We start from the raw sequence: 26,088 nt of genomic DNA on the forward strand, positions 1-26,088 counted from the left end.
TAGAATATAATTTAGTGATGTATTGTAAAGATAATTTTAAACGATGTTGTTTAAGAGAAGGCTTATCTGCTTCTATATAGAGACTGTGAATGGGAGACGTTCTAAAGGCTCCAAGGCAAAGCCTCAGGCCTTGATGATGGCTGGTATCGAGTTTTTGTAAATTACTTTTGCAGGCTCCACCATAGATGATGGAGCCATAATCAAGTTTTGAACGGATTAGTGACCTGTATATGTGTAAGAGAGTTGTTTGATCCCATCCCCAATTGGAATTAGAAACAACTTTCAATAAGTCGAGTGTCTTCTGACATTTTGCTTTTAGGTATTTAATATGTGGGAAGTTAAATGGCTATCAAAAATAAGTCCCAAGAACTTTGCCTCCTTCACCACTTTAATAGGGGTGCCATTTAGAAATAGCTCAGGGTCTTTATGTGGTTTATATTTCCTGCAAAAATGTATGCAGTTAGTTTTTGATTTGGAAAATTTAAACCCGTTCTCTAGACACCACTTGTGAATTTTATTGAGATATAATTGTAATTGCCTTTCTATTGTGTGCATATTTTTACCACGACAAGATATGTTAAAATCGTCCACAAAAAGTGATCCATCAACTGAATCATTTAACACTTTTGAGTGTGAGTGAGTGAGTTAATATTTAACGTCACATCGACAATATTGCAGCCATATCGTGACGAGAGAAAATGTGACTTTAATAATATATATGTAAACTGTATAAAATTCTGTCGACGAAGGACAGTAAAACAACTAGATTATCACAGATGTAGATTGTAAAACTAGCATATTATAATAAAATTCATAACAATTCAAAACAGTACACTATAAAAATGGGCTATAGATCACCAATAACCAAAGGTAGGTCACCATACTAGGTACCATGGGGACTTACGATACTTCTGCTACCTACATGGTAACCCAGCAGGATTTACACCATCCCTCTGGCTACTGGTGATTGTCGGCAAGTTTAAGCCAAAACATTTAAAACAACAAGATTTCTACGATTAAAAACATGGAAAATGAAAAATACTGTGAATGAAATGGGACTTACATACCTTCTCAGGGGGACAATTATTTTACGTTACTTCAACCCCCTTTGAAGGTACAGCCACCAACAACCTCAGTTATTAGTTCATTATACCAAATTAAAATCACATATTGTTTTACAATACATATCAAAATTTGTCAATCAATTCTATTTCTTTTAAAAATTCAAGAATTAAACGAGGGCTTACAGTAAAAAGATCCTTTATGGATGAAACCTTGAAATAATTTTCCCTTGTGATGGAAAAATCGATACAGTCAAGCAAGACATGCTTGACTGTGATTCTTTCATCACAAGGGACACAAAATGGAGGATCTTCACCTTTCAACAAATACTCATGAGTATAACGAGAATGGCCAATACGACATCGTCGCATAATGACCTCTTCAAATCTGGACTGACAACCCAAGTAAGTATAACTGATATGTGCTTTGATTGCATGTAATTTATTTATACCCACTTGAGTGTCCCACTTCCTTTGCATTAGGTCTTTGATATAGCATCTAATAACAGGTTTATAGTCACTGTATGGTAGAAGAAGTGGTGTCACAGATTTGTTGAGAGCTGCCTTTGCTGCAGCATCAGCCATATTGTTACCCGTGATACCAACATGACTGGGCAACCAGCAAAAGACAATGTCGTATTGGCCAGTAGCAAGGTCATTGTACAATTCTAAAATATCTAAAATGAATGGATGATGTGAAGAGCTAGATTTGATTGCCTGTAGACACGATAATGAATCTGAAAAGATGATGAACCGTTTACAACTGTACTGGTTTTGGATATATTCCAAAGCAGTTAATATTGCTTTGGCTTCAGCGGTGAAAATCGAGCTATGGTCTGGTAAGCGGGATGAGACGGTTTTGGATCAAATGACAGCAGCACTGGAGACTGTGCCGCCGTCCTTGGATCCATCTGTAAAAATGGAGCGATGGGAGTCGTATATAGCACTAACTTGTAAATATTCTTGCTGATATACTAATTGATTTGTGTCTTGTTTTTTAAATTGTGTGAGAGTCAAGTCCACCTCCGGTCTGATAAATTGCCAAGGTGGGGAAGACAGAAGCCTGAAAGGAGAGATATTATCTAAATCAATATGTGCAGCTGTAATGTGGGGTTTAATCCGAATGCCTAGTGGTGAGACCAGCTTTGGCTTACTATAAAAAAGGTCTTCATAAAGGGGTTGAAATATACAGTTATAGGCAGGGTTTAAGGGGTTAGAGCGTAATTTTGCAATGTATTGAAGCGATAATTTGATACGCCGCTGCTTCAAGGATGGTTCATCAGCTTCGACATATAAGCTATCCACAGGAGACGTTCGAAATGCGCCAAGACAGAGTCTTAGGCCCTGATGGTGAATGGAATCTAATTTTTGTAAATTGCTCTTACAAGCTCCACCATAAACGATGGAGCCATAATCTAATTTAGAGCTGATCAGAGACCGATACAAGTGGAGGAGGGTTGTCTGATCACCTCCCCACTTTGTATTGGCAACAACTTTCAGCAAATCTAGAGCCTTCAGGCATTTAGTTTTAAGATAGTTGATATGCGGCTTAAAAGTTAAATGGTGATCGAAAATGAGACCCAGGAACTTGGCCTCTTCTACAACCTTGATAGGAGTGACATGTAAAAATAGTTCTGGATCATTGTGGTGCTTGTATTTTCTACAAAAATGAATACAATTGGTCTTAGCTTTGGAAAACCTAAAACCATTTTCAAGACACCATTTTTCGATTTTGTTGAGACATAGCTGTAACTGTCTCTCGATGGTACGCATATTTTTTCCACGACATGAAACATTAAAATCGTCCACAAAAAGTGAACCATCAATGGAATCATTTAAAACCTTTGACAGACTATCAATCTTAATGCTAAACAGAGTTACAGACAAAATACTGCCTTGTGGGACACCCTGATCCTGATTATAATGGTCAGACAGGGTGGAACCCACACGAACCTGAAATTGTCGGTCTGTTAAAATTTGAGATATAAATTGAGGCAAACGGCCTCTTAACCCCAAATTATGTAGATCTTTTAAAATACCATGCTTCCAAGTGGTATCATACGCTTTTTCTAAATCAAAAAAGATTGATACTGCATGCTGATTATTTACAATTGCATTTTTTACAAAGGATTCTAAACGTACCAGATGGTCAATGGTACTTCTATTCTGACGGAAACCACATTGTATGTTACTTATAAGATTATTAGTTTCCAAGTACCAAACCAGTCGATTGTTTACCATTCGCTCCATGGTTTTGCACACACAGCTAGTTAGTGATATTGGTCTATAATTAGATGCATCACTATGGTCCCTACCAGGTGTAGGAATGGGGACAACTATAGCATTTCGCCATGAAGTAGGAACATTTCCTGACATCCATATCTGATCAAATATGTCAAGAAGCGTCTCTAAACATGAATTAGGTAAATGCTTCAGGAGTTGATAATGAATATTATCATTTCCCGTGGCAGTGTCGTGCGCTTGACCAAGTGCAGTATTTAGCTCGTGGAGCGAAAATACCTCATTATAATCTTCTCCATTTTGAGAAGTAAAATCAATCCTCTTCTTTTCCTGTTGTTTCTGATAAGTTTGAAACTTGGGATCATAATTTGTTGATGAAGAGTGTTTGGCCAGCGTCTTGCCCAATTTATTAGCAATGTCCACTTTATCTGTTAATAAATGGTCACCTTCCTTGAGATGGTGGACAGTCGATTTTGAGCCTTTACCTTTAATTTTGGCAATCATGTTCCACACCTTGGATATCGGCGTGCGAGAATTTATTTTAGAGACATAATTCCTCCAAGACTTACGCTTATTCTGTTTGAACAAACGGCGGGCCTTGGCATTTGTGATTTTAACAAGATCCAAATTATGTACAGTTGGATGTCGGCGGAAATATTTCTCGGCTTTTTTCCGACACTTTCTAGCCTGTTTGCATTCTAGATCAAACCATGGTTTTCGAATGTGTGGATTTGCAGAGGACTGAGGAATAGTTATCACAGCAATTTCATTCAACTTATCAGAGAACAATTGAATAGGGTCGGTAACAGTTCTGAACAGATCCGGTGTCAATCTATCGGTACAGAGTTCCTGAAAAGAAGGCCAGTTTGCCTTGGTAAAATTCCACCTAGATGTAGGTGGAACATCAGTTGGATTAGTCGCTGTTAATATTGAGGGAAAATGGTCGCTGCCACATAAGTCATCATGGACCGACCACGTAAATTCGTTTAATAGATTTGAATCTGTCAGTGACAGATCTAAAGCAGAATAGGTTCCAGTAGCGGGATGTAAATAAGTATTTGACCCATCATTGTAAATGCATAAATTGTTATCAGATATAAAATCTTCAAGTACTCTTCCCTTTTGATTAACGTTAACACTTCCCCATAATGGGTTATGGCCGTTTAAGTCACCCACAATCATGCAAGGCTTAGGGAGTTGATCGTATAAGGATTGAAGATCCGATCTCTGAAGCACAGAGGAAGGAGAAATATATAGAGAACACAGGGTAAATGTAATGTGCAAAGTCAGGCGCACTGCAACAGCCTGAAGATTGGTATGAAGTGAAACAGGGCTGTGGATCACTCCCTGCTTCACCAAAACAGTAGATCCTCCAGTAGCTTTAGCACCTGGTGGAGAAAATGAGTGATACGAACTGTACCGACGCAAATCAAAGTTGTCAGTCTCTTTGAGATATGTCTCCTGGAGACATATTGCTGATGGCGTAAAATCTTGAATTAATAAATGTAATTCATTAAAATTGGTCCTGAGACCTCTGCAATTCCACTGAATAAGTGGATTCATGACGTTCAAGTTATAGGTGGATGAACCGGAGATCTACGTCTCCCATTTCTAGGCGACTTACTTCTGTTGCGCCCATTAGGATGAGGAGAGACATCCATGTCCTCCAAGGATTCAAAGCGATTATAAATATGGATGGGGTCGCGTTGACCCTTAGGCACACGATCTGAATTTTTAGAGTAATCTATCTTTTTGCTGGCATTTTTGACAACAGGGGAAGATGTTGGAGTTGTTGCAGTCGCCAGTGATGGTGTTGTCACAGGCACTGATGGTGGAGCAGCATTTGTCTGGGAAGAAGTACTTGACCCTAATACGGAATATTTTTTTGTTGATATCCAAGTAATATCTGTTTGACATGCAACAGACTGAACAGATTTCGTAAGAGGTCGAGAAACCACTGCAGAGTAGGACATACCTGCTGTTTGAGGGGTGGTGGCATTTAGCAAAAGTTTTGCATCATGGTATGGAATATTTTTCTGAACTTTGATTTTGACTATCTCATATTCACGCTTCCAGCTTGGACATGACTTTGATGAAGATATGTGGTCTCCAGAGCAGTTAACGCATTTTGGAGGTGTCATACAATCAGAACCCTCATGGGCTTCTTTACCACATCTGTAACATGTCATGCGATTCCTGCAAGACTGGGCACCATGACCAAACTTTTGACATTTGTAACATCGAAGTGGATTTGGAATATATTGTTCCACCCCGATGTGACAGTATCCTGCTTTGATACATTTAGGATGTTTAGGCTGGGAAAAAGAAAGTAAGTAGGTGTTTGTTTGCACAGTCACTCCATTTCTCTTAGACGTAAAACGTTTCACAGTTGTCACACCTTGATTTTGCAATTCTGCCGCTATTTCTGATTCGCTCATATCTGAGAGTCCTGGTCTCTGATGATGCCTTTACTACTGTTCAGAGTCTTGTGCGGTGAAACTGAAACTTCAGTATTCACGAGGTGTTTTGTGTTTAGAAGAGCAGCAGATTGTTTTGCCGTTTTACACTCAATCAGAAGAAAGCCAGATCGAATCTTTTTAACAGTTTGCACGTCACCAACTAAGCCATAAATTGCTTTTGAAGTTGCAAATGGATTTAATTTGAGCGGTTCTCCATCAGCAGAAGATACCACCACAAATCTGCTCCAGTTATCAGGTCTGTTTGAGGGACTATCCTCATCAGAGGACAAACATTCATCCAATGCTCGTTTGTGTTTTTTGTGTTGAGCCATGGTTAATAATAGTGGTTTCACCATCCCAGCTCCCCACCCCAGCTCCCCACCCACCACGGAGTATCATAAAGACAATGCTATATGCCAGTGGGTCTCCAGCTGGCAGCACCAAGGATACTGAGATGGTATACTCAAGTAGATTAACTAAAAATTAATCAATCCACCAGATTGGCCCATGAGCCACCGCCTTCTGGGCATAAGACTCTAGGCAATTCAAGAAAGACACGTAGTTCAATATCAAATGGTGTTTTATAAACAAATTTGGCCAAGACCTAAAGTGTAAAGACAAGTCAAATACAATTTGTGCAAATACAATTAATGCACAAGGCTTGGCATGACCAGCCGATTGATAGAACCGGGCCCATTCTACCACCCGTCTAGGCGAAGTAAGGGTCGAAGTAGTGTGTTGGGCAAAGGAACACTGTTCCTGGAACCATTGCCCTCAACTACCAGACTCCCGTCCTCCGCCGACACAGGGACGCAACCCACGGCAAACGGGTTGCCCACTTTGGTCGCCTTTTACGACCAGCAATGGGGTGCTGTGGAAATATTCTACCCCGGTTCCACACGGGGGAAGAGCTATTAGCGCTACCCAGCACTCACCACGAGGAGGTTGCTCTTCACGAGTGCCTAACACTTTTGACAAACTGTTAATCTTTATACTGAATAAAGTGACAGACAAAATACTGCCTTGTGGGACACCCTGATCTTGATTATAATGATCAGACAGGGTTGTACCCACTCGGACTTGAAATTGCCTGTCTGTTAAAAACTGGGATATAAAATGAGGCAGACGGCCTCTTAATCCAAAATCATGAAGATCTTTTAAAATACCATGTTTGCATGTTGTATCGTAAGCTTTTCTAAATCGAAAAAGATCGATACAGCATGTTGTCTATTTACAATGGATTTTTTAATGAACGATTCTAAACGCACTAAATGATCGATAGTACTTCTGTTTTTACGGAAACCACATTGTATATTGGTAAGAAGATCATTTGTTTCCAAGTACCACACTAATCGTTTTTTACCATGCGGTCCATAGTTTTAGAAACACAGCTAGTTAGAGAGATAGGTCGATAATTTGATGGATCAGAATGATCCCGCCCAGGTTTGGGTATTGGGATAACAATGGCATTATGCCATGAAGGTAGAAACGTCCTTGATGTCCAAATGTCATCGAATATAGTCAACAAAGTTTCAAGGCATGATTCGGGCAAGTGTTTCAGTAGCTGATAATGAATATTATCAGCCCCTGCTGCTGTATCATGAGCTTGCCCTAAGGCAGTATATAGCTCATGTAGTGAAAATACTTCACCATTGTAATCTTCACCATTATCAGATGTAAAATTAACTTTTTTCCTTTCCTGTTGGAGCTGATATTTTTGAAATTCAGGAACATAATTTGATGAAGACGAATGTTGAGATAAAGTTTTCCCAAGTCTATTGGCAATAGCAGTTTTATCAGTTAGTAAAGTATCGCCATCCTTCAGATGGTTAACTGTAGATTTTGATCCCTTGCTTTTGATCTTTTTGATCATGTTCCATACCTTGGACATAGGAGTACGAGTGTTTATTTTGGAGACATAGTTCCTCCATGATTGACGTTTATTTTGCTTAAATAGACGTCTTGCCTTAGCATTTGAAATTTTGACAGTGTTTAAATTATGGACAGTAGGATGTTTACGGAAGTATTTCTCCGCCTTCTTACGACATTTCCTAGCCTGTTTGCAAGTGTCATCAAACCATGGTTTACGAACACGTGGGTTGATAGAGGACTTAGGAATTGATTCATCAGCAATTTTATTCAGTTGATCTGAGAACAACTGAATCGGATCAGCAACATTCTGAAAAGACGTAGGTTGTAATTAATCTTTGCATAAAGATTGAAATAAAGGCCAATCAGCCTTCAAAAAATTCCATCGAGGTGAAGGTGGATCATCAGTGGGATTAATGGGTTTAAGTACGGTGGGGAAATGGTCACTTCCACATAGGTCATCGTTGACTGACCATGAGAATTCGTTTAACAAAACTGAATCCGTCAGAGACAGATCTAGAGATGAATATGTGCCAGTAGCAGGGTGTAAGTAAGTGTCGGAGTCATCATTAAAAATGCAAAGATCATTATCGGAAACAAAATCCTTGATCACTTTTCCCTTTTGATTAATGGTTGAACTTCCCTATAAAGGATTATGCCCATTTAGGTCACTCATGATGACACAGGGCTTTGGGAGCTGGTCGTATAGTTTTTGTAGATCATTACGCTGAAGATTTGAAGATGGAGGAATGTATAAGGAGCAAAGTGGGAAGGCGATATGCAGTGTAAGTCTAACTGCAACTGCTTGCAAATTTGTGTCAAGCTGAACAGGACTGTGAACAACGCCCCGCCGCTCCAACATAGAAGCACCTCCAGGAGCTTTATCTCCCGGAGGAGAAAAAGAATGATAGGAACTATACTGCCTTAATTCAAATTTATCTGTATTTATTAAGTACGTCTCTTGTAAACAAATTGCTGATGGAATAAAATCTGTTGTTAATAACTGTAGTTCATTAAAATTGTGCCTAAGCCCTCTGCAATTCTACTGTATTATGGTGGACAATTGAATCATGGTGGCTCAATTGGAGATCGCTCGCGTGAATGTGAGGAGGAACTACTCCTCCGCCTGTCCTGTGAGGACAGAGTAACCTCCATGTCCAGAGCCCCAAAAGTTCGGTAAAGGAACCTCTGAAGGTGAAGGGACGATTGGTAGTTGATTTTTCTTCAATTTCTTTTTTTCTTTATTTGACAATTTGACTGGTTGATTGACTGATGTTTGAGATTGATTCTCAGCCTGAATCTCAGTCTGAGATCCTGAACTAGATAGACTGATGGTAGGAATATCCTGACTGATGGGAACTGTTGCAGCTGGTTGTTCTGACTTGACCCATGTCAAGTCAGCCTGGCACGAAATAGTTGATGTCGCAACAGAGCGAGTGACTGCAGCGGAGTAGGAAATATTTGAGGGAGTAGTGGTCTGATTTTTGGATATTTTTTTTGCATCCAAGGAGGATATGTTTCGTTCGCATTTCAGTTTCATAATTTGTGATTTCATTTGTCAGTGCTTCTCACAGTCAGTGCTATCATGGATGTCACCACACCAATGACATGCCACAGAGCTATGACAGGACTTTGATCCATGACCAAAACGTTGACACTTGTAGCATCGGAGCGGATAGGGGACATACACATCCACTCCAATACTGAAATACCCTGCTTTTATTGACTGCGGGAGGGTTATACGGGCAAACGTCAGAAGATACGTATTTGTGTTCGAGATGACACTGTCCTTCTTGAATGTGAAGCGTCTAACTGCAGTTACAGCCTGGTCTCCCAACTCTGTAGTGATTTCTTCTTCAGACATGTCGGACAGACAACGAGCCCTGTAACGAACACAGAAACAGCCTTAGAAATAGCAAAAGGATTGAGTTTGATGGGAAGGTTATCAGCAGCCTCAATAACCAGGAATTTAGACCAGGTATCAATATTTTGAGCAATACTTCCATTTGAAAAAAAGAGAAGATTACAAGAAATTGATATTTCATTTTGAGATGAACCAGATTATTGTTGAGCCATGATGAAAGAAAATTATTCGGCACCCCTGCTCCCCACCCGCCATCGAGTGTCAACAGGGACAGTGTTATGTTGCATAGGATATCCAGGATGCAAACACCAGGGATACAGGGATGTTATACTCCAGAGAATATGACGCGAACAGCTGTATTTGTTTACCAACTCAATGCCAGACTGGTTCTGTCCATGACAAGAAATTGAAAACATACATTATTCGGAGGTCAACATCACCAGATTGGCCCATGAGCCACCGCCTTCTGGCGTAAGACTCAAGGCAACTTATTCGATCCAAAATTGAGTATTCACACAAGTTATGCACAGCCAAGTCCAAAGTTTACAGTAAAATACAACACATGTGTGCATATACAATATTACGCACAGGGCCTGGCATGACCAGCCGATTGATAAGACCGGGCCCATCTTACCACCCGTCTAGGCGAAGTAAGGGTCGAAGTAGTGTGTTGGGCAAAGGAACACAGTTCCAGGAACCAGTGCCCTCAACTACCAGACTCCCGTCCTCCGCTGACACATGGACGCAACCCACGGCAAACGGGCTGCCCACTTTGGTCGCCTGTTACGACCAGCAATGGGGTGCTGTGGAAATATTCTACCCCGGTTCCACAAGGGGGAAGAGCTATTAGCGTTACCCAGCACTCACCACGAGGAGGTTGCTCTTCACGAGTGCCATTTTCGAGTGAACAATAATAAAGCACTTGCATTGTTAATAAAAAATATGCATTGTGAAGTAAATATAACTGTTGTGTATTGTAACAATGCTCAAAAAAGCACATGATTACTGCAGACTCCCATGAAGTAGGGTGGGGGATATAGTAGCGGAGGTCGTCCGTCCGCTTCTGAAACACGACAAATGTACCCCAAAACTATTTAGGTTGGAGAAATTAGATTTTGCAGTCTGATATTACTGGTCATGATCTTAAATGAGTACGAACAAATTAGTATGTGGCCCATGGTGGGGGATAGTAATAACGCTTCTTTCTTGTTGGTAATACTTTGGCCTCCGTTTTTATACAGACAATATTTGCATAGTGCTGCCATTTAGTTTAAAGGGTTTTGTTGACATTTAAAACTACTGACTACCTATCTATGAGAGCTACGGTGTAGTGGCACTCTTTTTGGATAATACAGCCCTTTTGCAGTAAAACGTGTTTTTTTACTTAAAAGATCAAATAAATATATAAGATCATTGTGTTTGTGTCTTCAACATACATCATAAATTATTCTTGTTCCTAACAAAATTATCACGTTTTGATTACCGACTATGTTGGCACAATGACAGTTCTTGCACTATACACGAGGGCATAAAACTGTAACCAACTGAATCCCGTATTATGAAATGTAAGTACTGCAATGCGTGATGAAGAGTTGTAGTCCAAGAGATAAGGTATGTTATTTTACCCCGAAAGGTCCATATGGTCTGAATACTTGTAACATTTGCATTATGTCTGGGCTATTCAAAAACATATTTCTTACAAAATACGTCTTGACCATTTTGCCAGTAGGGGGCGTTAAAGGCATGACTCAGCACTTTTTCCTAAAAGTGACAGTATGTTTTCAGAGATGATCAGGATATGTATGTGTTACATATAGTGGTCAAATTCTATGTTAAATCAAATCTTGAAAGATAACAAAAAACTGACAAACTGTATTTAATTTATATGTATTGTCTACAGTCAAAATGGCAATTTAAGTCATTTTTTTGTAAACTTCAACTTCTAATTGGATTCATAACTATTCCCCAGATTCATGAAACTTATGTTGATTTTGTTAGAATGAGGCATAGCCAGTATAAAACTCCAAAGGTTATTCATTTTCTAACAAAAACGTAAACTAGTGCTACTTTTATAATACTCTATGATATTTTAAATACACCAAAGGGAGATAACTCCTCCTTCAAAATTTTCTATTGTAGCTATTATTCGTGAGTAGAATGTAAAATTTGATTCAAGTACTTAAAACGTTTTTCAAATTTCACCATTTAGTGGTATATCTCAAAATTTTCTTCAAGGATATCACTGTTCATCATGCACACAACAATTTTCAGTACATCTTTGTTCATGTTCGTCAATGATTTTCCGAGTCACTGCTCTTGTTATCTGTGTCATCATCAGATAGATTGGAAAACTCATCTTCATCAGAGTCATCTGAGGAGAAAGTATCAAGGTTGGCATTTGGTCTCCACTATACCAGATGACTGAATATGATCCATCCACCAATTTCCAACCATCTTCCTCCAGAGACCTTAATGCAGGTGTTGCAATATGAGTGTTCTTCCAGATAGATGATACATAGTGAACACGGTTCAGTTTATGAAGCAGTACACTCTTCGAAGGGGGAAAGGCACATGGATCACAGCCTTTAACGTTATCAAATGGTCCTGATTTAGATCGAGGTGCATATTTGTCCTTGAAAATACAATATCGAACCTCATCGACATCTGAAATGTCACCTTTATTGTACATCATGCAAACAAAGTGCTCGATAATGTTGACAACCTCCTCTGTGATTGGCTTCCCAAATTAGAAAAAGCTTGTTGAAATGCATCTCATGTCTCCAACATATGTAATGGACGACATTTTCCTTTTCTGGCAAATGCTGCAGTGTAGTCACAACCTGTGAATGCATGGAAAGAAGGAAGCCTCACATATATCCTCCCCAATAGCTGAAGCTACTGCAGTGACATCAATGTAGCGTCTGGTGTTGTTACTACTATTTCCTATGTCCATCCATACCTGGGAACCATTCATTCGTTTCAGATGGTGCAGTAGAAGGACCATGACGTCTGTATCAGATTCTCTGACTGAAATCCTTGGCGATTCTAAGTCACTGCTGGTACTGCATGCATGAAATATCAATCTTGTATCTGCTTCTTCGTGGCCAGAGTGTAGATGGGAAACAAGTGATCTGAAAACTTGCCCACTGTAGGCTGTGAAAACATAGCACACACTGTCGATGGCAACATACAGTTCATGTCCTGACAATATTGAATAATATTCATCTTTTGCCCATTCTTCTACAAGAAACGTCAGGTGCGATGATTTGAATGTTGTAGACCTCAACGCTTGATGAAATTCTTTTGGTCTAATCTGGAGAGGACCTGTCACTAAGGCTTCACATTCAGTCGGACCACGCATGTGCCGTTCAGTATCCTTAATGGATGGACTCTTGTATGTATCACACACAAACTCAACACGTTTGGCCATTCGACAGAGCACAATAAGCATTGTTGGGCAATATCCTTGTACCTTAGAGGTACATTCGTGAGAGACTGTACAAAGAACATCCCGTCAACAATGCATACATCAAGAGTGACAGCTTGTGAGTGATCCTCGACCTTCTTTTCAAGGCAGTACAGAAGCCTTGATTTGTCAGTCTTGTTGAGAGATCCGTCTATGTGGGCAAAGCAAAGAGGTACTGGAGTCAAGGGATATTAAAAGACTTCTTGCAGGTTGATGTTTGAGGTTGTAGCTAGGTACAGTAGTCTTCCAAACAGATTATTTGTGCATTTCAGCTCATTTACCTTCTTATCTTTGGCTGTGCATGAAAGTTTCACAGCTCTAGCAGCAAATTTTTTACTTTACGTCTGGGAATAGGTTTTTCAAACCAACAAGCATCACTGAAACAGACATCTTGAAATTGCTTGTACCACTCTTATCCTTTCTGCAGCACAGAAACAAGATCATTGGCTATTTCATCTCATACAGCCTTTCCGGAACTGATACAATAGAGGTTGGAGTTGGGACATGCTTCACTGAATGGATTCAAACAATTTCCTATTGCATTGAGAAGTTTCTCAACATCCTCGTGATCTCTCACAACCCGAGATAGCCTTTGTTCACGAGAAGTTTCATCTTTTCTGTCAAGGCCTGCCATCTCAAGAAGACCTGACACAACTGCTCTTCTTAAAGAGCGAGTTATCATCTATCTTGTACGAGCAGACTCAGATTGTATTAACGAAGAAATTCCTGTCATCCTTGAAGCCGCATCAGCATTGACAGTTTGCTCAAGTGCCATATGAACTGGTACTCTGGAAAAAGAATGTGTGCTTCTCTTAATTGAAAGTCCTCCATTTTCTAGCATCTCTTTTGCTCCCGGGTGTGTGATATCTATGTTAAGTAGATTCAAGTGATACAAGGTCATCCATCTTGTATTTGGACGATTCATAGCAAAGAAAGTTGGACACATCCGTCCAAGGCAGTACACAAAAAGGTTGAATTCACGTCCTGCAGGCCCTGCTAAACATCAGATAGATGTTTATAAGATCGATATCGATTATCCAGAACTGAGTAGTTTTCCCATGAGCCCCATTCCTTGTCTCCTCTGAATAGGCATCATATGTGTCAAGGATTCTTTGAATTGAATTCTTTTCCAAAGCCAGTTTGACAGACTCTGATGTTGGATTGACACCGACTTCACTCACCAGTTGCTTCATGTCATCATCAACAATTGCTTGTCAAGGAAGGACTGAAAATGTAGTTTCCAGAACGTGAGGGCTAGCATTGGATGAAGGCGTTTGCATCTATTGTAATGCATTAAATCACAGGAGGGTTGGCCATTACTCTTTCCTATAACTTGTGCTGACAAGGGCAATGGTAGATCCTTTGACTCATCTCTCATCCTGATTATTTCCTACCTCAGAAGGAAAGCTGCGTCCACTACACGTGCAGAATTGGAATTTGCTTGTGCCTCAGCATACAAGACCGCATCTTCATTTGATAGACTTGAAGAACAAATTACATTTCCTTTGCTGTTTGAGGATTTGGTACTCTTTATTTCATTCTTGTACTTGTTCAGTAATTTAGCTTTCGCCATCTGTGCACTGTATTTAGATTCACTCCCAAGTAACGTCACATTTGTTTATGCAGAGATGTGAGGCATTCAGCACCATTTTTAACCATAATTTCTTGTTCAACATAGAGTGACAATGCCTTGAAAGGCTGTCTCATGTGCATTGTTGATCAGGTTTTCTTTGCTGTTGTCAGAGTGCTCCATAGATCCTCCATGATTGATGGATATATTTTCTGCTCTTTTGAGGTAAAGCCTACGACAAGAATGGTGATATTTTACTTCCTTCGATATGAAATCTACGTCACGAATCTGAGCAAGTAGCGCTTGGTCACACAGGGTTTTAGCAGCAGATTTGATTGTTTCTTCAGCATCAAAACTCTCGCATCTTCCAAGTGTTTCTCTATGATTCCCAACACGCTTTGAAACAGCTTTGCAAAAAATGCACACATTTTCAAATACCCCAGAGTGAGTGAGTGAGTTGTGTTTAACGCCGCTTTTAACAGTATTCCAGTTATATCACGGCGTGTCAGCTTAATGTGGGAGGAAAGCCTGAAGTGATGCAGGTCTAGGACGTTTACCACTTCGGTGAAACCCACGAGCACAGGTATGGTGCTGACAAACCTAGAAACATAATTGGGGCGAACCGGGATTCGAACCCACAGTCATAGGTTTCTGGCGAGCCCAAGGGACGCAACTCTGCACAGCAAATTGCGGCGCCTTAGACGACTGGGCCACCCGTGCCCCCCAAATACCCCAGAGGAAGTACAAGCAATACCAGGCAATTTTGAACGTAGTAAAACAGGTGCATTTCTTTGGTGGTCAGTTATCTCTTTTGGAATAGCTGTGATTTTTTTTTTGTAGCAGATGATATGATATCCATAGGAAAGTTCAATGGCATCTAGAGTTCTCACATATTCACATGCTTTATGGTATTTTGATGAAGAATACTTGTTCAGACGAAGTTTGGCAGCATTTTGTATTTGTTGCCACGACTCCCTTTCAAACCTTTTGACTGGTTCTTTTGAATGTTGACCCAAATGCAGAATACATTGGAGATTTTGATCACCCATTCTTCATACTTAAGTGCCTCTGCAGTCAATGAATGGTGTTGCTACTACACAGCATCTAAAAAACAAACAAATTGCTTCATAAATGATTAATCAAACTTGAATAGACCCAAACTAATACAACAGCTGCTCCCTGGAAATACTTTTAATTAAGAGTAGTCTCCCTTGATATCCTTTTTGCAGGAGCTTTATAACTGATCACAAGACTTTATATTGTTGAACTGGTGATGATATTTTCTGTGGATCATTACACAACTGTAAAAGATACTGATAAGGGTATTTAAAACAACTCCATCCATCCTGCTGTCTACATGCTTCCAGCATGGAGGCCATCTTGGCATCAGGGACCAGTCATTGCACTTGATTGAAATTATATACTAAAAACTTCATTAGAAAAGTTAATTGATTAACTCTATTCAAATCTGGTCCTTTTTATTACATTAATTGTACTTGAACTGTCTGAAATGTCACAGTTTATGATTTAGGATTTTAGGATGGAGTTATCTCCCTTTACCAAAAATAAATCATTCTGACTCCTTTGAATAAAACTCTGAATCTTTATGAATAATCATTTGAAAGTATTGAATAATATTGTTTCAATAATGTTGGGCTTGTAAAGCAAAATCACTGAGAAAATTCTAACCTCATATTACAGGAGTAAGAAGAAACAAAAGATGGTACTTTTCAAACAAAATCATAAATATTATGATATTTCCTATCACAGATAAGACATTTTGATATAGTGGATGCAATATTGTGTTCTTTTATAAAGTATATGCTCATACCTTCACTTCAATACCCAAATAACTTGAGTCATTCTCAATTTTTATTAAACTTATCGCATTTTCCTTAATCACATGTGCGCTAAAAAAATTGCTGAGTCATGCCTTTAATGGCATACTGTGAGGAAATGGTCAAGATACAATTTGTAAGAAATTGATTTTTCGAAAATATACTCAATCTTCTTCATGCTCCACATTTCAAACCTTTTGGACCTCTGAGGTAAATAAATTCCATGATATCTCTTGGACTATTGTGAGTTGTTGACACATTGTGGTAAAACTGACAATCCGTTCAAATCAGTGTTACATCAACCTCACTCAGTCACGTATTTGTAGAGTTTGTCTTCACAGAAAACTGAAGTTACCACAGAAAGAAGAGTGGACCGAGTTAGGTCGACGTTACAAGAAGCAGGAGCAAGATTTGCAACAGCAGTTAGAAGATTTAAAGAGGAGTAAACAGGTAAAAAGTAGAAAAAAGTACAAAACAAAATGTACCACCATCCATTTCCAGTTACACACAATTACTTTCGGATGGACAATATTCATATATGCAACGTGACTTCAAAACTGTACTGTGTCGCCAACCCCCTTAAACTAAAGTTACACACTCTTCCGGCTGATTGATATCACTTCCGTTTGGGATACAATAGAACTTTACCCTTGGAACATATAGGTCCACGGTGCAAACTTGTGTCATGTCGTCATGATGTCCAGTAGATTTTTTTTATAGATTAGCATCAAATGGCAAGCTGTGTGGATGTTACTGAATTTCAAAATATTCTCACTTATTTTTCGACGTTTTCTCTTCTAAACATAAGAAATAACTTGAAGAAATATCCTGAAGAAACGTTTTTCCTAGTATTTGAGTATCAGTTTGATCCAAACACGCATGCACGCACGCAAACAAGCACTCTATATAGTGTTAGTATTGCTGTGTATGTGCTTGCTCTCACTCCTTGAAAACGTGAAATGTTAACAAAGAACTATTTATACCACTTCGCTTAAAGGTGGGTCGATAGGTCCGGCCTTTTCGTTGGCCCGCCAGGCCGAAGACAGGTCTTCAATTTCCCATATGGCTGCATTGTGTTTAGTCCATTCTTTTTAGATGATACGTGAAGTCATAAGTCTCAAAGTGTACTAAATGCGGCGTAAGGCACAACCATTTGGTTGAATGCCAGCTCTTATGTTCCAGTGCCCTGTGATAAAAGTTATCCATACTTGCTTAAACCATACTTACATGACGGTAGATATAGTACAGTTACACAATGTTTGTTTGTTTATTTCTTGTTTAACGCCGCACTCAGCAATATTCCAGCTATATGACGGCGGTCTGTAAATAATCGAGTCTGGACCAGACAATCTATTGATTGATATCATGAGCATCAAACCACGCAATTGAGATCGATGACATGCATCAATCAAGTCAGCGATCCCATTAGTCGCCTCTTACAACAAGCATAGTCGCCTTTTACTGCAAGCATGGGTTGCTGAAGACCTAATTTACCCCGGATCTTCACGGGTCAGTTACACAATGGAAAAAGTTAAAACTAATGTACATTTTTACCTACAATGAGTTATTTCAGGAGGACCCCGGTAATGAAACAATGGAGAGCTCACTTTACCAGCAGGTTTGTCTTTTCGTACTCATCATATAAATATCTTCATAACTTTAAGGATCCTCTGTTTCCAGTCACTGCATGGTCGTTTGTATGCCAGTTTTATATACACCGTTATCAAGTAAGTGATGTACGGAGTATGACTGACAAGTATATACACGGGTAGGGGGCAGTGTTTATACTGTAGAGAAGATATCAGATGTAGTTACACTGGAGAAGCCTGTTATGTTCGCAAAAGGGGTAGTCAGTAATATAGACAAATGGGTGAAGCCAGTAATATAAACAAAAGGATTATGATTGACTGGGGTCTTTGATGAGTTGATGGTACGCCTTGGGGTTTGTAATAGCCTTGGTCACGGTCGATTGACGGTTGCAGTCTTTTGATGTTGACTGCTTGTAGTTTTCTGATTTTGAAGCCTTTGAGGTTGGTGGTGAGGGCCTTGACTTTATCCCACTGAATGCTGTGGCTTGGGTTGTCACGGATATGGTCTGATAGAGCTGATTTAGAGTCATCTTTGGAGACTGAACTTTGGTGTTCTTTAATTCGGGTTTTACCCTTTTTAGGGGCCCAGATGTTTCTCCTATGTAAGCTTGTCCATATTTGCACGGAATGTGGTACACTGCTCCTGATGGTTCTAGCTTGTGGCTGGATGGTGATTTTCCTGTGGCTTCAATTGTGCTCTGAATGGTGTGACTTCTCTTCTTGAAAACTACATCAATGATGGTCTGTTTCTTTATTCTCTGGATTGTTTTTGACTTACTGTTCCAAAGTAAGGGACGCTGATCACAAAGGGTGCAGCTTGTTGACGGGGATATTTCTGAGATTTCTCAGTGATGTTCTGTATTGTCTTTTGTACTAGGTGCTCAGGGTAGTGATTGTAATTGTTACGTTGAAATCATTAACACTCCACGGAAGTTGATCATACTACATGTTCTATATTTCAGCTAGAACGTCTTCGGACAAAACAAGGCCAGTTCAAGAGAGAGAAAACATCAACTTGTGCTGTTCAAAGGAACGAGTTTGTCAGGAACACTATTCAGAATAAAAGTTCAAGCCAGGTGGGAATTTACATTGCATAGATAAAGGATAATAGTAAGATTAGAAAGCAGCTAGTAGATATTTATTCTGATATGCAGAGATTCCAGGGGTAGGTGTGGACTTTGATTTGTCCTCTTTGAGTCCATATGATGAAGCAAAGTATTAAGACAGCTGAAGTTTACTTTTCATTTGTTATCAAAAGAAGACAGGTTCATGACTTCTGTTCAAAGCTGCATAAATCCTCACTCATTCAAATTCAATTCCAGTTAGACTATCCACGGGACCTGAAGGTGTTTTGCGTTAGCTCAAGTGACTACATAAAACTGGGCAATCTTCTCACTTGCGACGATGATGATGACGACAAGCCACCAGTAAGTAGGCAATACGGACCAGGTTCGATTCCCAACATGGGTACAATGTGTGAAGCTAAGTTTTGGTGTTCACCTGCCGTGATAAAACCTTACATACTAGTACTCCATCTTTCATTCTTTTTTTTTCAAATACTGAACAGCATTTAAAACGCACCACCATGATAATGGATGTATTTTTATCCGGGCTTAAGTCATATGAAAATATATAAGTGAATGAGTAATATACGAAGTTCTGGACGAAGCATGAAGAAGAAGAGCTCATCAAAACACATTCCTAATTTTTTTTGAACCAAATCGCCAAAACGCAACAAATTGCGTGCACATCATGGAAAACGTGTTTTGTTTCACGGGAAGCATGCAGAATAGAGCTATAAAAAACAGACTTTTAAAAGCCACATCACTTGTTGCTACAGACGTAGAGGGTACTGCCACAAGAAATGCCAAGATTAACAGCAGAGGAACATGAACGTGCCTTGGGCATGCTTCAAGTTGGTACGTCAAGTAGAGTCGTTGCACAACGGTTTCAATGCCATCATTCAACAGTCCTCAGGCTACTGAGCAGATACCAGCAGACAAGAACCACCAGAGATCGACCACGTCCGGGTCAACGTCGTGTAACTACACCACGTCAGGATCGCCATATTGTTCGTCGGCATCTTCGTGATCGTACACTTCCGGCTACCAGGACTGCAGCAACCGTACAAGGCCGACGGAATTGATCAATGCTGACACCGTACGTCGACGTCTCCGCTCAGCAGGGCTCCGTGCTCGACGTCCATATGTTGGACCCATACTCACTGATCGACATCGAAATGAACGTCTGCATTGGGCCAAAAGGCATCGTCATTGGAGATTGCGGCAGTGGCGTGGTGTGCTGTTCTCTGATGAGTCCCGTTTACATTTACGGAATGCTGACGATCGACTGCGAGTGTGGCGTCGACGTAGAGAACGTTACCACGATGACTCCGTTGTACAGACAGATCGATGATTGGGGGGAGGGAGTGTCATGGTGTGGGGCGGCATCAGTCATAACCATCGAACAGAGCTCCATGTTTGTCGTGGAAGAGTTAATGCCCTTTTCTTCAGGAATACCATATTGGCAAATCACGTCATCCCATTCTTTCATCAGCACCTGCATATGCACACCTTCCAGCAAGATTATGCAAGATACACTATGTCAAGAGTAGAATGCCCCAGAACACTATTCGCAGACTTATTCTATCAATGAGAAGACGTTGCATGGCCTATGTTGCTGTCAATGGCGGACATACCAGATATTGACTTTTCATTTTAACCCTATGTGTCTTCCTTACACTGATGACGTAATTGTAATTACTGTGTGGTATTCCTGTTTCCTTTGTGGTCTTTCTTAATAATCCGTCTGTGTCTGTTCTAATCAAAATCGGTCATTGCTCAAGTTGTTTTTGTAATATAGCGTTTCCAATGCTATTCAGTATATTATTGAATTCTGTATTACTAGCTTTTCGTTAAAATGATTTATTCTTCCACATATATTGCAGGTATTCCAGTCAACAGAAGAGACTGAAATCCCTGGCTTGCGAACCTATCTGCAGGGCATAGTTTTTGAAATGCAGAAGAAACACAGAATGTCTCTGCAAAATGATTTCCAGGGAATCATAGCCGGTGTACTGATGTATCTGATGAATTCAAAAAGAGGAAGAAAGGTTAGCAGACGTATTCTAGGATACGATACTTTTACTACTTATCAATGAATTAACAGATTACACTGCAGCAGTTATGATGGCCCTGAAAAGTCGCATACTCTTACAGAATCAAAATGAAAATAAACACACCGTTGTCCTCAGCAGCAGTTAAACGTAGACATAATAATTATGTTTGTTTATGAACATTCATGTATGTGAGTGAGTGATTCAATATTTCAGCCATATCGTGACGAGAAGTACATTAATAATACATATATTTAGACAATGTAAAAAACCGTCAACGATGTACAGTAAAAGAACTAGAATATCACAGAGTCGATTTAAAACTAGTTGAGAATATATAGAAGTCATAAGTATTAGTGAACAACACAATATAAAAATGGGCTAGAGATCGTCAGTAACTAAAGGGAGATCACCATACTAGGGACCATGGGGACTTACAGTGCCTTTGCTTCCTGCATGGACCCCGGCAGGTTTATATCATCCCTTCAGTCACTGGCGACAGTGTACCAATTAAGCCAAAGATAAATGACGAATATTCTACGTTTAAAAGCCTGACATGCAGCAAAATACATCGAATGATATGGGACTTACATATCCTCTTAGGGGGGACAATGATTTTACGCTACTTCAACCCCCCTCGAGGATACAGCCACTAACAATCTAAGTTATGAATTTTGCACTTCCAATTTTTAAAACAATGCAGTAAATACATACAAATTTATGAAGAAGGTCTATTTCCTTTACAAAACATAGTATTAAATGAGAATGAACTTTACAAAAAGGGGTTTCACTGTTTTTACACTGAAATATTTATCCCTTGTGATGGAAAAATCAATACAGTCAAGCAGGACATGCTTGACTGTGATTCTTTCATCACAAGGGATACAAAACGGAGGATCCTCACCTTTCAACCGATACTCATGTGTGTATCTCGAATGGCCAATACGACATCGTCGCATAATGACCTCTCCAAATCTGGACTGACAGCGCAAGTGGGTGTGACCAATATTTGGTTTAATTTCATGTAATTTATTGATACCTACTTGGGTGTCCCACTTATTTTGCATCAGATCACGGATGCAAGATCTAATTATAGGTTTATAATCACTGTATGGTAAAAGAAGTGGTGTCACAGATTTGTTGAGTGCTGCTTTTGCGGCAGCATCAGCCATTGTGTTACCAACTATCCCAACATGGCTTGGTAACCAACAAAAGACGATGTCATATTGGCCAGTCGCAAGATCATTAAATAACTCAAGAATTTCAATTAAAATGGATATTTATAAAACATATTTTTAATAGCCTGAAGGCACGAAAGTGAATCTGAAAAAATAATGAATTCTTTATGTTTGAATTTGTTCTTGATATATTTTAGTGCTGTTAAAATTGCGTGTGCTTCTGCTGTGAATATGGAACTATTATTGGGTAATCATGAAGATACTGTTCTGGATCCAATGACAGTGGCACTAGCAACTGCGCCACCATCCTTGGATCCATCTGTAAATATATACTAGCCACATAAAGAAACTGTGCACAGAGAAAATATAGATATAAGGGCACACCGTCCATATATGAAATATAGGTTTGAACACAGCAATTATTGGAGACATGCAAACGCTCATGCACGTGCCGTGCGATGTGACGTCAGTGATGGGGGCCTATGGACGTGCAATGTGTTACTGCACGTGCATCCTGTGCAGCTGTACACAGCATGTGCAACTCAAAATTCGCTGTCACTTTGGAAAGCATGATCTGTGTCATTCAAAAATTCAAAACTTCTCAGGCGCAGACACAAGCATATCACAAGCAAATCATGCCAAGATTTACAGCTGCACAGCGTCATGGAGCCATTGGAATGATCCGAGCGGGAATGAGGCAACAACAGGTGGCAACACATTTCAAATGCCATCGTAACACGATATCGGCATTGGTGAGGCGTTATCAGAACACAAATGACGTTGCCGACCACCCACGTTTAGGACGTCCCCGAGTAACGACGCCAAGACAGGACAGATGGATTCGAGTTACACATCTCCGACACAGGTTCCAAACGGCAGTAACGACGTCCCAGACAATTCCTGGACTGCGCCGTATCCATCCCAACAATGTAAGGAATCGTTTACGTCAGTACGGGATTCGACAACGACGCCCTGCCATACGTCCCATCCTGACACACCGTCATCGAGTCAACCGTCCAAGATGGTGTCGAAATCATGTTCGCCAACCTCGAATATGGTGGAGAAATGTTGTCCTTACAGATGAATCGAGGTTCAACATTTCCCACAGTGACGGGCGCCAACCTGTCTACCGGCGTTTGGGAGAATGTTATGCACGCAACTGTATTGTGGAGAGGAATCGTTTTGGAGGTGGCTCTGTGATGTTTTGGGGTGGGATAACAGCACGGCACCGAACCCCTTTGGTGGTTGTTCAGGGCAATCTCACCGGTGTTGGCTACAGAGATCAGATTCTGAGGCCTGTGGTCATTCCTTTCCTACAACGTCATGGCCCGGGATTGACATTTCAACAGGACAACGCTCGTCCTCACACGGCTAGGGTCGCGATGGATTTCCTTCACCATAACAATGTCATGTTACTGCCATGGCCTGCAAATTCTCCAGATCTCTCCCCAATAGAGCCTGTGTGGGATGAAATGGAGCGCCGTCTGCGTCGTCTTCCACATCCTCCAGATAACGTCCGTTATTTGGCACAGGATTTGAGGAGGATATGGCAGGCCACTCCCCAGGCTTTCCATGCCCATTTGGTGGACTCCATGCGTCGCCGATGCACTGCTGTGATTCACGCACAGGTTGGTCATACCCGTTATTGACTTTGTGACTTTGTCGTTTGACCCCCTACTCCATTTTGATTTTCTGATGTCATCGTAACAGATGTTGTTCAGGTCCCGTTGACATTTTCTTATGGTCCGATCATTCAGCTGCTACAACGTTTGCATCATTTTGCTCTTGCTGTGTTGTATTTCAATCCAGAATATATTTTCTCCGTGCACAGTTTCTTTATGTGGCTAGTATAGATTTATAAGTGTCAAAAGTGTTTCGTAATTGATTGTATTCTTGTTTATAGATAATTGGATTTGTGTCAGATTTCTTAAGTCTAGTTAATGTGAGTTCTACATTTGGCCTTACCATTTGCCAAGGAGGCGATGAAAAAAGTTGTGTGGAAGCTATATGCTGAAAGTTAATGTTCGCAGTAGAAACGATTCTTATTCCTAGCGGTGGAACGAGAGATGTTTTCTTATTGCAAATATCTTCGAAAAGAGGATTAAATACGCAATTTAAGGCTGGATTTGACTGATTTGGAATAGAATTTAGTAATGAACAGTAAAGATAGTTTCAGACGGCGTTGTTAAAGATAAGGCTCATCCGTTTCAACAGACAGACTTGGAATAGGAGAAGTGCGAAAGGCTCCAAGGCAAAGCCTCAGTCCTTGGTGATGGATAGTATCAAGTTTTTTAAAATTACTTTTACAGGCCCCACCATAGACGATGTAGCCGTAATCAAGTTTTGAACAAAACAGTGACCTGTATAAGTGTAGGAGGGTTGTCTGATCCCCTCCCCACTTTGAATTAGATACAACTTTCAACAAATCGATCGCTTTCAGGCATTAAGCTTTAAGTGATTTAATGTGTGGTAAGAAAGTTAAATGGCTATCAAAGATGAGACTCAAGAATTTGGGCTCTTTTACAACTTTGATAGGGGTGCCATTCAAAAATAATTCAGGGTCTTTATGCGGCTTATATTTTCTGCAGAAGTGTATACAGTTGGTTTTAGAAAATTTAAACCCGTTTTCGAGAGACCACTTGTGAATTTTATTGAGACAGATTTGTAACTGCCTCTCTATGGTATGCATATTTTTACTACGACAAGATACATTAAAATCATCCACGAACAGTGATCCATCCACTGAATCACTGAAAACCTTGGACAGACAATTTATTTTAATACTAAACAAGGTAACAGACAAAATACTGCCTTGTGGGACACCCTGATCCTGATTATAATGGTCAGTGAGTGAGTGAGAATTATCGTCACATCGGCAGTATTTCAGCCATATCGCGACGAAACAGTTATAATAATTACATTTTGATTTAATAAAAAGCTGTCAACGATGGACAGTAAGATAACTAGAATATCACAGGTTCAATAGTAAAACTAGTTGAGAACAGTTAAAACAATACATTTATGATCAACAAGACAATATAAAATTGGGCTATAGATCACCAGCAACCAAAGTTAGGCCACCTTACAAGGGACCGAGGGGACTTACATTACTTTTGCTACCTGCACGGCTCCCCAGTAGGATTTACACCAACCCTTCAGCTGCTGGTAATGGTATTCAATTTTAGCCAACCATTAAAAGAAACAAATATACTACGTTGTAAAACCGAGGTAAGAATAAATGTACTTTGAATGATGTGGTCTTACATATCCTCTCAGGGGGACAATAATTTTACGCTACTTTTATAATGGTCAGACAGGGTGGAACCCACTCGGACTTAAAATTGTCTATCTGTTAAAAATTGTGATATAAAATGAGGTAAACGGCCTCTCAAACCAAAATCATGTAAATCCTTTAAAATGCCATACTTCCACGTAGTATTGTATGCTTTCTCAAGATCAAAGAAAATTGATACTGTGTGTTGTTTATTTACAATAGCATTTTTAACAAAGGATTCTAATCGTACTAAATTGTCAATAGTACTTCAATTTTTTCGGAAACCACATTGGATATTTGAATTTAGATTATTGGTTTCCAGATACCAAATTAATCTATTATTCACCATTCGTTCCATGGTTTTACATACGCAACTAAGTAAGGATATAGGTCGATAGTTAGAGGGATCTGTAAGATCCCGGCTAGGCTTTGGTATTGGGACTACAATGGCATTATGCCATGAAGGAGGAAAATTCCCTGATGTCCATATTTGATCAACTATATCTAAAAGTGTCTCCAAACATGATTCAGGTAAATGTTTTAAAAGCTGGTAGTGAATGTTAT

General features: G+C 39.9%; 1 protein-coding gene across 8 annotated transcripts in view; it reads left to right on the forward strand.

Annotated features, from left to right (window-relative positions):
* The window catches only part of LOC139447720 (nuclear GTPase SLIP-GC-like), a 115,982-nt gene that overhangs the window by 61,670 nt on the left and 28,224 nt on the right, over positions 1–26,088 (forward strand). For all 8 annotated transcript variants that reach the window (XM_071229181.1, XM_071229184.1, XM_071229180.1 and 5 more), the window contains 5 exons: positions 16,710–16,818; positions 17,942–17,986; positions 18,920–19,033; positions 19,280–19,384; positions 20,905–21,069. In XM_071229181.1, the coding sequence (XP_071085282.1) occupies positions 16,710–16,818; positions 17,942–17,986; positions 18,920–19,033; positions 19,280–19,384; positions 20,905–21,069 (538 nt within the window). The remainder of the gene's footprint in view (positions 1–16,709; positions 16,819–17,941; positions 17,987–18,919; positions 19,034–19,279; positions 19,385–20,904; positions 21,070–26,088) is intronic.

This window comes from Haliotis cracherodii, unplaced genomic scaffold (assembly GCF_022045235.1).
Source record: "Haliotis cracherodii isolate W230 unplaced genomic scaffold, xgHalCrac1.p SCAF_7, whole genome shotgun sequence".
In the NCBI taxonomy this organism is placed as follows: Eukaryota; Metazoa; Mollusca; class Gastropoda; order Lepetellida; family Haliotidae; genus Haliotis; species Haliotis cracherodii.